The sequence below is a fragment of the Ascidiella aspersa genome, chromosome 9 (genome assembly GCF_963924565.1).
Source record: "Ascidiella aspersa chromosome 9, kaAscAspe10.2, whole genome shotgun sequence".
Lineage (NCBI taxonomy): Eukaryota > Metazoa > Chordata > Ascidiacea > Phlebobranchia > Ascidiidae > Ascidiella > Ascidiella aspersa.
In genome coordinates this window covers 2,466,733-2,480,147 of record NC_139455.1, presented here as the reverse complement: position 1 = coordinate 2,480,147, position 13,415 = coordinate 2,466,733, and the positions used below count along the sequence as shown (strand labels likewise).

The following is a 13,415-nucleotide window of genomic DNA, read 5'->3' as shown; positions in this document are numbered from 1 at the left end:
GAGCCATCAGGCAATTATTAAATGGCTCCGGCTCCAGCTCCAGGGTCGTAAAACTCAATCCTTTGGCTCCGGCTCCAGCTCCGGAGTCGTAAAACTCAATCCTTTGGCTCCGGCTCCAAAGCCATCAAACACATACCCAATGACTCCGGCTACAGCTCCGGTGCCACCAGTCTCTTATTCAATAGCAAGTTTTAAAAATTGCTTTTGGCTAACTAACGTTGGAGATGGAACAAAATATAATTTCTTAGCTTTAGCACCACAAATCGAAAAATGGCTCCAGCTCCACAAAAATAATAAAAAGGGCTCCGGCTCCGGCTCCGGCTCCGGCTCCGGCTCCGGCTCCGGCTCCGGCTCCGGCTCCGGCTCAACAAAAATAATAACAATGGCTCCGGCTCCGGCTCTGGTTCCAGAGAAAATGCTTAGCTTCGGGCTCCGGGCTCCAGCTCCGGCTCCGGCTCCCCAGCCCTGATTTAACTAAAGGCCAAAATCCTATACTGCAAAAAACGCCGTTTAGGAAAAACAACAGCGCTACACATAACAGGTGAATTAAGTGAAGTTAAAAGTAGGGTGAGATTGCCAAACTACAAACGCAATACAATTCAATTCACAATCCTTGATCCCAATCTACCCATAGTTTAGTTCAAAGCCAAAAACATACAGCAAAAAACACAGCCTGACTAACAAAAACAATAGCGCTATTACAAGCGTACTATTGGGTATAGCCAAAGTACAAACTGAATAAAATACTACAATTCACAATCCTTAGTCCTAAACGACCTATGATTTAACTTAAGGCCCAAAAACTTACAGCAAAAACACAGCACGTCTAGCAAAAAACACATTTTCGCGAAAGGCGTTGGGCACGAAATCACCTGCAGAGCTTAATGCGCGAATTTGCTTTGCCGCCGACTGGTCAATAGCTTGCGCTAACGTACGTCATTAGCGCGTTGATTTCCCCTGTGATTTACGCTGCCTCTGCTTGCTTATGGCCACTGCAAGCCACGTCTCTCATTAGCAAGCGTCATTCGCTTTTGTGTTCTGTCTAAGTCTTTTTTCGGACATCTTGCCTTTGCAATTCTTCCACCGAAAAAACTCATTTCCGACAGAGAAAAGGATTGTGATTGCGTTTGGAATAATAGATGTTCCTGTCCTACAAGACACATGAGTGCCCAATTGCGTAGGCTTTTATAATCGATTTTAGCTGTTAAGGCATTTTCGGAACAGAATAGTTTGCGAATTGCGCATTGGCATATTTAGCTAGTTTTTGTTTATTGCTGGTATCAAAGATTTTATCCTAATCAGACAAAATTAAAATAAAATGAGCGTACTAACCACTAATTCTCGAATTTTCGCATTGGCATATTTAGCTAGTTTTTGTTTATTGCTGGTATCAAATATGCCATCGTATCGGACAAAATTGAAAAACAAACTGACCTTAATTTTTATCTTAGTCTGACTAAATTAAAAAAACTAACTGTAACACCTACTAATTGACGAATTTTGCATTGGCATATAGCTTGTTTCTTACTGATATAAAAGATTCCATGTTAAAATGAAAAAATTAAAAACAAACTGGCCTTAATTTTATCTAAGTCTGGCTAAATTGAAAAAAAACTAACTGTAACTCCGACTAATTCACGAATTTTACATTGGCATATTTATCTATCTAGCTTGTTTCTTACTGATATAAAAGATTCCATCTTAATCTGACGAAATTAAAACTAACTGACCGTGGTAATACCGACAAATTCGCGAATATTAAATCAGTATATTATTTAGCTGGGTTGTTTCGTATTGATATCAAAGACTCCAGCTTAAATCTGACGAACTTGGAAAACTGTTCTTTAGCGTTTAAACTGCCAATTTTTGTGGTAAATGAACAGAGGGTTTTATAAAAAATAAACCTCAAAATCACTTTTTACTTTGTACATTAGTCTTAACATAATCGTATAGCAGAAAAGCGCATAACAATTAAGATTCTAAAAATGTTACACAGATAATGGCTACCATGGAAAGCTTAGTAAACAATGTCTTTAAAAAAGAATGCGGTATCTTTTCCATAAGCAGTATGCTTTATATGTAGCTTATAAGAGTTTTAAGATTCGCCAAAACGTTCCAACTTGATGTTTTACCACCTTAAAATGCGTAAACGGACTATAGCATACTTCTACTCTTCATCTTGATAGCCTACATTTCTTCACATGCAGCGTTTTAATAACTAACCTATTGTTTTCCAATGCATAAATCAAAGTAGAACCAAATACGGGTAACAGGTCAACAGCAAATCGTTTTTATTCCTGGCAGTTAAGTTTACGTGTGCTAACTGGAATCAGCAAAATACCTTGATTACCAGACGTCCAAAGTTCGGCTAAGACCAACTTACTGTAATGATTGTTACGTCACAATGCAAACCTTGCAGCGCCAAACGATATTTCAATTATCAGCAGTAAAGTTTTTGTCAATAAGGATAAAAACTGCAAAATTAATGCTTAAGTTTAACTTGATAGATTAGCAGCATAGTATGGAACAGCAAAAAAGATTAGTTAAATCAAAAAATTAAAAATTATTTTGCTAAAGTTAAATCAGTTAGCTAAAATGGGTACATTTCACTTAAATATTAGTATGATTAACAGAACATACAGCCAAGCAGTGAAACACCAATAAATAATCGATAATTTTTTTTTAAAACGTCCAAGCCAATCTTAAAATGAACCCAAGGTTTAAAAACATTTAGGGAACCTCTACCGCTGACAAAACTAATTTTTAGTCTGGTCCAGTCTGTATTTCATTGCACTTTACGTCGAGACCTCGTGTGTGCAGCGCCAAAGCGTGAGTGCAGGTGTGCAATCAAGGTTTTTCGCATACCGGAGGTTCGGAATCTTACCACTACTCAAACGATTCAACAAATTAAAATGTGCACACAAACCGCTTGTAAAAATATCTCGGGTGTGCTACCCAGTGTTGTAAACAAGTCATTTCGAAATGACTTAAGTCCCAGTCAAGTCATTTGTAAATAACCTAAAACCAAGTCAAGTCATTTTAAATAAATAACAAGTGTCCCAGTTAAGTAATAATTAGAGCAAGTCAACTTCAAGTACGTCCTCGTCGTAAAAATAAAACGTTAAACTATTGAAATTTTTTAACTCGTAGAATTATGAGCAATAACTAAACTAAAAAATAAGAAATACGCAACATATAGCAAGCAAATTATTTTATGTGCAAACATTTGGATAAATTGCTCAATTTTATTAAAACAGTCTTACAGAAAACACTTCATTTCAACCTAAGTCATTTGCCCAAAAGACTTAAGTCAAGTCAAGTCATTTGGCCGAAAGACTTAAGTCAAGTTAAGTCATTTGCCCGAAAGACTTAAGTCAAGTCAAGTCATTTGCCCCAAAGACTTAAGTCAAGTCAAGTCATTTGCCCAAAAGACTTAAGTCAAGTCAAGTCATTTTGCTTAAACGACTTAAGTCAAGTCAAGTCATTTGAGGGTCATTGACTTAAGTCATTACAACACTGGTGCTACCTGCCGCAAAATGCGCACTGGGTCTGTACCAGTGGTAATGGTAAGCCGGAACAGAGCGTAAGGTATGCCGAACCGGTAAAAATAGCCTTTTCACCGGCTATTTACTTTTTCACAACGCCATCCCGACATATGCTTTAAAATATAAAAAAAACAGTTCGATATTAGTGTACTACTTCCAATTAAATACCGATAGCCGACAGGTTATTATTTTTAGTATTTTAGGCGTAGCTTTATGACGTCATATCTCAAAACTCTCATGCATTCTGGCGAGAAATGTTTTCTACTTTTAATCCTGGTCTGTACCTGTTTTGGCCTTGTACTCAAAGCTAGCCTAAATCATTTTTTTCACCATTCGCAAAATCCAGACTCTTTTATTTAAAAAAAATAACAAGCAATATAAAATATCTAATGCGTCAAGCAATCACATTGGTGTTTTATGTTTTGATCTAAATTCTAAACCAGATGCATAAAGTAAAATTATAAAAAATAAAGTACCGTAAATATAGTTTTTTGGTATTGGATTTTGCGTCTAAAAAAGTTTAAAGTCTTCCATCAGGCAACAACAAAAAAAATACACAAACAAAAGGCGATTAGTTCTACTTGAAAACAATAAAACAGAACGTGAAAAAAGTTATATCAGAATAAAACTACATGCATAAGGCAACAAGTAAAAAGGCCAACAAGGTCTACTACAAAACAGTAAAACGTTTACTAGAACAAAATAAACATACTGAAGAAAAAACGAAAGTGTAAAACGTTTGTATAGTATGCATTAACCTCGCGTGATGATCATAATTAAAAGTTTAAATTTGGTTCAACAGCGTACAAAACTGGCACTAAGGTAGAATTAAAGGCTTCATTGAAAAGCATAGAAGTAAAAAGTGATTATATAAGCTAAGCTTTATAATGAGCAACTAGATTAGACTGCCTGAAACGTAAATTAAAGATAGATTACGACTATGGATGTCCGATAATATCGGATCGGCACCGATACCCGATGCCAAGTTGTAGTATTGATAGTCGTACGATACTAGGGTGGTATCGGTGCCGATCCGATACCAAATTAATAAATAAATTTCAAGCATGGTTTGTTATTAAACACAACAATTTTATCTTGGAAGGTAAATTTATAAATAAGTGAGCGAACAACAGCAGGTCCCCCCAAACTTCCTAACCAAAAAGTCTGGACAAATAACCCGAAAAAATTACCTTTTCAACCTTTTACTTTTATCTATTTTGCTAGTTTTGTCATAGTAATGACGTCATGTGGTATCGGATGGCGATACTTTTATTTCGGGTATCGGTTTCAGATTGAAATGTTTAGTATCGGACATCTATAATTACGACCTCGATTTTTTGTTCGAAAAGTTTTTAACAATTAATACACAATATTTTATTATGCAAACTATATGTGTAAATACACTTTGAGAGGTCTATTGAGATTTTGGCAATGAATTTAAACTGGTGTTAGAACAATAGATGTAAAAGTTTCAATTGGTGTACAAGGTTGTTTATTTTTAGATTGGAAAACCTTGGTTTGGTTCAGTACAAGAATGCTGGTGAACTTCTGCTCAGGATCAAAAGGCCGCTGCATAAATCCCAAAAACATTCGCTGCTACTTATACCAAGGTACCAAAAAGGGCGCTGGTCTTGAATCCTACAACATTTTAGTTCGGTTGGTTTATATTGCTAACATTACTTGGGTCGGGGTGCGAGTTAGGGTTTGAGTTTGGATGGGCTAAGTATTATAATTACTGTTCAATCTCGAAGAATGGGTGTTTATAAGTTAAGTTGTTTTATGACTTCACGATATGACGTAACTTAAGACGTCACCTCCTAATTTAATAGGTTTTGCAATTTTATTTTTGACAACTTATTTCGTTAGTGCAAATTAAAGTGGAAGAATTCTAGACCAACGCTCAAAAAAGTAAATAAAATCGACAGAACGTCAAACCGGACAAATGACGTCACCGGACTTCAAGCTGGTGACGTCATCGAATCTAAAATGCAAACGTCATCTGTTGGTAAAATGCTGACGTCATCAATTCTCGCATTTATGTTCTTCCACGAGCCTTCTAGGCTGAAGATATTCCCCCGCTTTCGTCAGTGACTACGACCTGCAATGGAACGGCTTCGGGAAGTCCGTTTGTGTCGTCATCTTTCGAGCTGGTTGTGGTCTTCACTTTCTGTTGGGTTTCACATTTTTTCGCCTTCTTTGTCTTCTTTGAATGCTTTCGAGCCTGTTGCAGTGCAAATAAAAGTTATAGGCGATTGATAATACTAGAACCAGGGATCAACAACTGCGGCCCGTAGCATATTTTAATGAAAGTTTATTATGGCTAATAATAACAGTTTATCAACGAAAATGTTTGTAACTTTTAAAATTTCACACAAAAAGTAAATTTTATACAGTCTGCCATATGCTGTTGCGCAAAATCCTGATTCTAGGGATTCTTAATTTTTTTAGTGCGGACCCATCAAACAATTTGTTTTTGTCCGCGTGGGCCATGGTTGGAATGAAAGTCTTAGAGATAACCCCACAAATAAATATCATAAACAAGTAGACTTCAGAAACCTGCTGTAATAAAGAAGTCTAACTACATTAAAGAAGAAGGCGCCAAAGCATTTTTTCATTATATAATTTTTTTTAAAACAATAATTTAGTTTTAAAAGTTATAGACCGAGATTATATAATAAAGAAAAAGGACCCCTAAACCTAAAACTAGCTCACGCATCCCCAAATGTCCATGGACTCTAATTTAAGAAACCCTGTACCAGGATGTTATCGGGGCCCATTCAATGCCAGAATCGGTACTCGTTTGATACTAACGTGGTATTGGAGCCGATCTGATGCCCAAATTAAAAGTATTTTAGCCATAATTTACGTTACAACTGACCCATTTCCATTTCAAAAGAATTGCTATAATCAAACGCAGTAACTTAAACGTTGAAAACTAAATATATAAAATAACAGGCTTGTCTAAACTTCTTAACGCTTGTTAAAATTACGAATAATTCCGGTTTTACATTTGGAGTTTTCCTATTTTCTTGTCTTAGAATAGCGATGGCGTAATTTTGCATCACTTTAGATGGCGGTAGTTTTTCACCAATTATGGAGTATCGGTGTAAAAATACCAAGTTGGTAGAGCGACGGCCCAGTATGACCGGAGGTCGTGAGTGCGAACCTCACTGGAGGCTCGTTGTTTTTCTAGCCTGTCCTACTTGCATCATAGATCGACAGACTCGATGAGTCTGCGATGGCTTTCGGTGTACTAATAATAACTGCGGGACAAATATGAAGACGTGAAAAAGTGCTACCCTGATAGAACGACAGGTGCTGCATGCGTTTCAACACGTAGACCAGTGGTTCCCAAACGTTTTAGACTGCCAGCACACTAAAAAAATCTTAACTATTTCGCGGCACAATTTAACAGAACAACAATAGAGTAATTTTTCAGTAACCTGTAACACACGACAAGCTAGATGTTAATGTCTCAAAATTATTAAGTCGTGATGAGTAGTGCGCATTAAGGTGTAAAATGCTTGCGTGTATGCCTCTTGGTAATACAAATAACCTCTTTTCGGAAATTACAAAAAGTTTCGCGGCACACTTGACAATCTCTCGAGGCACACTATATTGTGTCGCGGCATACAGTTTGGGAATCACTAACATAGGCACTAACCGTGACGCAGAGTCCAACGATAATCGCCACTCCGATCAACGAACACACGATCGCCACTGGAACAACCACGTTCGATGACGTAGGGTGGGGTTTCCCCTCCAATATCACGTGCAGCTCACTTTCGATTCCTGCAAACGGAATTAAAAAAAAAACTTCTGAAATACTTGAGCGTTTATATACTCATACTTGCTCATATCAATGTTGCTTGTTGATTTTGAACCTTTTGTTTAGTGTTATCATATTATGGTTTTATAAACTTTATTCTTTTGGAGGGTCAACTAGCCAAATCAATACACAAATTTAGTTAGGTTACAGTCTTTCAGGTAAAGCACTGAAAGGATCCAATAATATTTTATGACTTAAAGGCAAATCAGTTTGTGCGCTATAGGTTTTTTAAAAGCATGCACTTATGCAAAAAATCAGTACCTCCTAATAAGAAATTAGGTAAAAACATTAAACATTTAATATTGCATGGGGCTATTTTGTGGGCAAAATTGCATATATTGATTGGAAGAAAATTTAAATCTAACTAAGTAAGGTTCATTTCGTTAACGTTTCCATAACCCCAAAACAGTGTGCATATAGCATGCACTTTAACGACGTAAGAAAACCATAATAACTCGCCATCGAGAAAGTACTTACGTTTTTCAGAACTCGGGTTATAGGGGTTTTCCCGCACAGCGCTTGTGGGATTTTCGTATCCGATCAAATTCAAAGAGAGATGACATTTTCTCAACAGTGATTCCTGGCAAATGTGTGTTTGCTCATAAAGCCTGCGACAAAAAACAAATATTCAAATAAACTGTGCTCATGGGCGCCCCCCACGGGGGGGGGGTGTACTGTATATATTCGTATTCCCAGCCCCCTGGAAATTAATCTGCGGGCGTCTCTGTCTGTGCTGTATTTACTTGGAATCATTCTGTTTGTTTGCACTTTTTCTCCTTATTTTAAAGGAAAAAGGTAGCTGGTAATGTTACTATTAACTTTAACTGATTTGATTTTTTTCAAAGAATAGTGTTAAAACCCTAATTTGCGTTTTGTGTATCAGTAGCAATACGACGTCAGTAGTCATGCGTACATAAATCAACTCAAACACATTCAAAGACTTGTTGCAGCCCTTAACACGCCACCACCAATTGACATTACACGTAAACGACATCGCTCCAAAAAGACACCTTCGCGAATAACACAAGACTTACAAGCAGGGTTTTTTTAAGGTTTGGTTTGGGTGACCGCTAAGTAGTTTTAAGAGACCGCAAGTGTTTCATTCAAATACCAAAAAGTTGCAAGTCCAATATTTGGGAAACCGCTGGAGAAATTTGAAAAACACCTTAAAAAAACACTGCTTACAAGGACATGTTGGAGCTGACATACAAGTAAACGACATCGCTCCAAAAAGACACCTTCGCGAAATGACACAAAAAATGACACAAGACTTACAAAGACATGTTGATACTTGACGGGTCGCGTTGAAACTCTTGGTAGAAAGGACTCTCGCATTTTTCCACCATCTCAACGGTCACGTTGTCCTTGCATCTAGCTCGTTCTTGGTCGGTCATAGCGGCAACGTAAGGTCCGATGGAACGCAGACCTCCCTGCTCACAGTACTTCTGCTGGTCGCCGAAGATCTCCAGCTCCTTATCGTGGTACTGAAGCGACATATTTACGCGTTGAATAAGTCAAGGTTTTATTGCGTTAAAGTAATATTTTGTTATTTTCTGAATCTCTTAGCAAACTAAAATTATGAGTGAGCTTAAATTTTGTCAAATATGACAAGCTTCTTGGTACGGTAGTGAAGCAAAAGGAGAACAATCGTGGTGTAAGTTAAAACCGGAAAAAAAAATTATTTAATTTAATTTTTTTTTTGAGAAAGGGGTGTTTTTTTAAAGCCACTTCGAAACGATTAACCCCCTTTTTCTCTGTATGTTTCTAACCATTTGGCCGAATCTAAGTTAAACTAGATCAGGGGATAAATTGTAAGCTATATATAGAAGTAGGGTTGTCCAATACTTGACATTTTATTCCGATACCAAATGTCGTCATTAATATGCTCAAGCAAAATAGAAAAAAAAAGTTAAAGGTTAAAAAAATTTTTCTTTAAGTTTTAGGCCACAATTTATTTTAGCATTAAGAAGTTTAGTTACCTCCAGTTGTTAACCTACTATTTTTTGACAAATTTACGTTTCAAGGTAGAATTTACTACATTGGATCGCAAATCATGTCTGAAATTCCGATTTTAATTTGGTATAGGATCGGCACCGATACCAGCCTAGTATCGGACGAGTACCGATATTACCACTTGGTATTGGATGGGCACCGATACCATTTTAGTATCGGACGAGTACCGATACTACCACTTGGCATCGGTTCCCATCCGATATTATCGTATATCCCTATATAGAAGTACAAGTTAGAAGATCCAGGAATAGATTTATTTCACTTACAGTTATGACCGATGACCGCTGTGTGTTCTTCATGTAGCAAATTTCGAATGCTTCTTCCAAACATTGCTTTCCTTCTTTGTACGCCAGTCTGCATTTACAAATGACAGCGTTAATACACGACTGTTTTTGTAAACAAGTCATTTCTAAATAAGGTCCAAGTCAATTCATTTTTCCAAACAACTAGTAGACTTCAGGTATTCGTTACCAAAAACTACAAGTCTAGTACAATCCGTTTAAAAAGGGAAGGTTGCAAATTAAACTAAAGAGATTGAAATCAATAAAAGCGCTTGCCTACGTTTTTACAACGAAAAATAGTCGAAAGTCAAGCAATCGTACGCCGAAACTTTACACTATACAGTTCAAAATGGGGCAGTTTTTATTGTATATTTAATAGGCCGAAATATTTCACGCGAAAGATCTTCGGGAATAAAGGGACTGGAATGCAGTCGGGTATAAAGACAGAAACAAATTAAAGAACAAACATACGGGCAAGTTGCAGTTAGGTTTTCTGATTTTGAATTGTTGACGATGACCTTGAATTCGCAGGCGCGAAGGGCGTAAGACATTTCCAAAGTGTTACAGTCCTTCTCGCGGCTGGCAAAAGTGACTCCTGAGAAATACAATAAAAAGGTGTCTATTTAGACTTACACATGGAGATACATTGTTTCAAATTGGAGTGTTAGTATTTTACAGGGTTCTTAAAAATTTGTTTTGTAGCTTTTATGAGCAGTGCCACAAGTTTTGCCGGTGTCGTACAAACAGGTAAACATTATTTGGTCTAATACTTTACTTAGGGTCTGCTTTGTTTAACACCAGAGCTTATTTTTTTGCAAAATTGAGCTACAAAGTAATTAATAAAAAAATTGTCTTACCTGCCACAATAAACAAAGTTATTCCCAGTACGTAACCACGCATTGTCACCAGTTAATAGACAATAAATGGCGGAAATAAAGGTAAAAAGTCGAAAACGATCACTTGTGTTTATAAAACCTTCAAACATATAAATAAGCAGATATTAGCCGATTTTGTACTGTATTTCATTGTAGCTTTTCAAACATAAAGATAAAAAGGTACAAACTTAATCTAAAAAAACTTTATTAAGCTGATATTATTCAGTACTGTAATTCACAAACTCCTAACAAGTTGCAATCTAACTGAACTGTAACTTTGGTTCCTCACAACCAACATATAAATATACCCCAGTCGTCGGGCAATTCTTCTTACGCCCTGTTCAGACCATATTAGGCAGAGCGCCCAGCACTGTATAGAATTGTACCCGACATCCAGGTGACGTAGTTATTGAACGACAAAGGAAGCGACATCCACAACAAAAATCACGAAAGCGCAAGACTCAGTCGGGCATTTCTTGTCTTGGTCGTTCAGGGGTTCTATTATATTTGAACACAAAGGACGGCTAGAGTATCAGAAAGGGTGTTCTGTAGCCTACGTAAGGCGGGTAACACTGAAAAAATTTCGGATTTTTAAATGCAAAAAATATACATTGAATTTACTTTCCTGCTATGTTTGGATTTTACAAATGCCGTTATAACCTTTCTGTCTACAAAGAAGATTTTAACCCATGAAGAAACTTTTAGAGCGTTGACCTAAACATGTTATCGCATGTTGAAACATGTATTGTAAGACGTCTGTTATTTTGTGAAGGTAGAATGTTTAATTACTAATGGTTACTATAAGCCTTAACTTTCTCCCCTCCATTTATGCACTTGGAAAGCGTTTCCCAAACTTTTGACGTTTTAACCACATCCAGCCCTACGTTATTCGTTTCTCACAACAACGTCACATATTTCGTCGATGACGTCAAAATGTAAGCAATGACGTAACGAGAGATGACGTTCACTACAAAAATTGAACGGTTGCAAACACAATTATCGTGAAATTTCTTCTAGAACACAAGGAAAAACTGTTACTTTTCAAATCTTGTATGATGAAGTTGTATTTGACACGTTCACAGATTGCTACCAACTTCTAAATTGGTCTTGATATACAGTTTACGTTTAACTAAATCCTTCAGCCAATATCTTAAGTTATATTCGAAACATTCAAAATGCTCCCTACTTCTGTATCGTTTTTGATATTTCATTTTTTACGTACTATAACCTCCAACCTTAAACGTTTTTCACAATATGTTTCTACCTATTAACAGATATTATACTCTCATTTTGGGAATTAATTTGCTACTAGAAGCAGCTACATCACTAGTCCTAATCCAAAAACTATATCTTTAATTTTCCTTCTAGAATAGATAAGGAAAACTTTTTTCTTTTTAAGTATTTTACAAGCCAACCTTGAACACTTTTTCTCGTATTTAACTGTCTACTGATTTTCTGCAATGTAATTTAACAGGAATTTCCGACAATACTTTGAAAAAAGGAACATCAATACCTTTAATACAAAACTTATCTTGAATTTTCATCTATAGTTAACGCTTAAAAAAACTCTTTATCATCATAATATTAACAGCATACCTTGAAGTTTTCCTAATATGTAACTGCTTACTGATTTAAAAAAAATCAATGAGATTAAGAGCAATTTGGAGTTTAGGAACTTGAAATGTAAAAGCTTAAAAATTTTCGCCCAGCTAACGCATCGAAAAACTTTTGCTAACCATATTATTAACAGCATACCTGTATTGTTTTGCTAACTATTTCTACTAGCCACTGATTTCTGTACTGATATTTTACGCCAGTTTTTGCAAAACTTGGATCAGCAACAACAGCATTAGCACAAAACTGGTGTTTATTTTTCCTCTGGCTATAACTGTCAGAAAAAGGTTTTTCTAATCAAACTACCAGCATCAAAACTTGAAAAACTTTGTCCAGTATTTGCCCACTTCCTTTTCACGAAAATACAGCCAAAAAAACACAGCACAAACAGTAAAACCAAGCTTATTCCAAGCTTAGAAGCAACTCTGTCAGACCGCGCCTTTTCACAGTGGAGTGGTTTTTGCGCACTTGGTCTGCTTGCTTCGTCCACTCAATACGGCGCGCTCTTTCAAGCGGATCATGTTACTTTTATAAGGCAGCTATCAGCCCTTTTCGTATAGAGAGCTAGCCTTAACAGAATCAGTCGAATGTGTCGCCCGATTTATTGTTGCCATCAAGCGTGAATTTATTAACTGTTTACGCCCGAATTTCACGAATTAAATAAGTGTATGTTTGAGTTTGAAATCAAAGAAAACTTTTAAACAGGGGTGCTTAAACTGACCTGGGCGAACTTGGCGCGCCGAAATTGGTTTTGGGCTATATCTCCAAAAGTTGTGACGATATAAAGTTGAAATTTATACATAGTCTTTGTATTGCCTACACCTTTCCAGCAATCACACTTTTGGCGAAAAATATTGAAAAAAAAATTAATATTCAAAAATGTTAAATTAATATTCAGCGATATTAACTCTTAGCTGTTGAGCCAACAAGTTCAAACTTTAACGATATAAACTAGGAAGCACCACCTTCGAAATTTCAACTTTATATCGTCACAACTTTTGGAGATACTGCCCAAAACCAATTCTGGCGCGCCAAGTTCGTCCCGGTCTTAAACTGAGGGCAATCAAACTTTCCGGGGTTATTTGACAACTTGATATGGGGTTAAAATGGTGGGAAGTGCCATCTTTAACCGCTTAAAAGTGAAAAGTAGTGTTCAGCCTTTCAACAGTTTAAATTCTCTTAAATGCAAAATTTTAGGATATAGTGGTAAATGTTTATTCATTGACTGCAGGTTATAACCTTAAAATATTAAAAAAGG

At 36.5% G+C, this 13,415-nt stretch overlaps 1 protein-coding gene across 2 annotated transcripts; it reads right to left on the bottom strand.

The window, feature by feature from the left end:
* Window positions 1-3,881: 3,881 nt before the first annotated feature.
* On the bottom strand, window positions 3,882-11,445 carry LOC146131862 (uncharacterized). Of its 2 annotated transcripts, XM_083396938.1 has the most exons (8): window positions 10,526-11,445; window positions 10,140-10,263; window positions 9,654-9,741; window positions 8,667-8,858; window positions 8,560-8,576; window positions 7,852-7,982; window positions 7,210-7,337; window positions 3,882-5,766 (listed from the first exon to the last, which is right to left on the bottom strand). In XM_083396938.1, the coding sequence occupies exons 1-8, from the start codon at window positions 10,566-10,568 to the stop codon at window positions 5,602-5,604; spliced, it is 888 nt and encodes a 295-aa protein (XP_083253064.1). In that variant the 5' UTR covers window positions 10,569-11,445; the 3' UTR covers window positions 3,882-5,601. The 2 variants fall into 2 exon arrangements, with proteins under 2 accessions (XP_083253064.1, XP_083253063.1); XM_083396937.1 differs by lacking the exon at window positions 8,560-8,576 and having other exon boundaries at window positions 8,650-8,858; window positions 10,526-11,440.
* Window positions 11,446-13,415: the final 1,970 nt, after the last annotated feature.

Coding starts and splice junctions, on each gene's coding strand:
- LOC146131862 (XM_083396938.1), bottom strand. CDS start 10,568: ATGCGTGGTTACGTACTGGGAATAACTTTGTTTATTGTGGCAG. Junction 10,264..10,525: donor AACTTTGTTTATTGTGGCAG/GTAAGACAATTT, acceptor TGTATTTCTCAG/GAGTCACTTTTGCCAGCCGC. Junction 5,767..7,209: donor TCGTTGGACTCTGCGTCACG/GTTAGTGCCTAT, acceptor GCACTGCAACAG/GCTCGAAAGCATTCAAAGAA.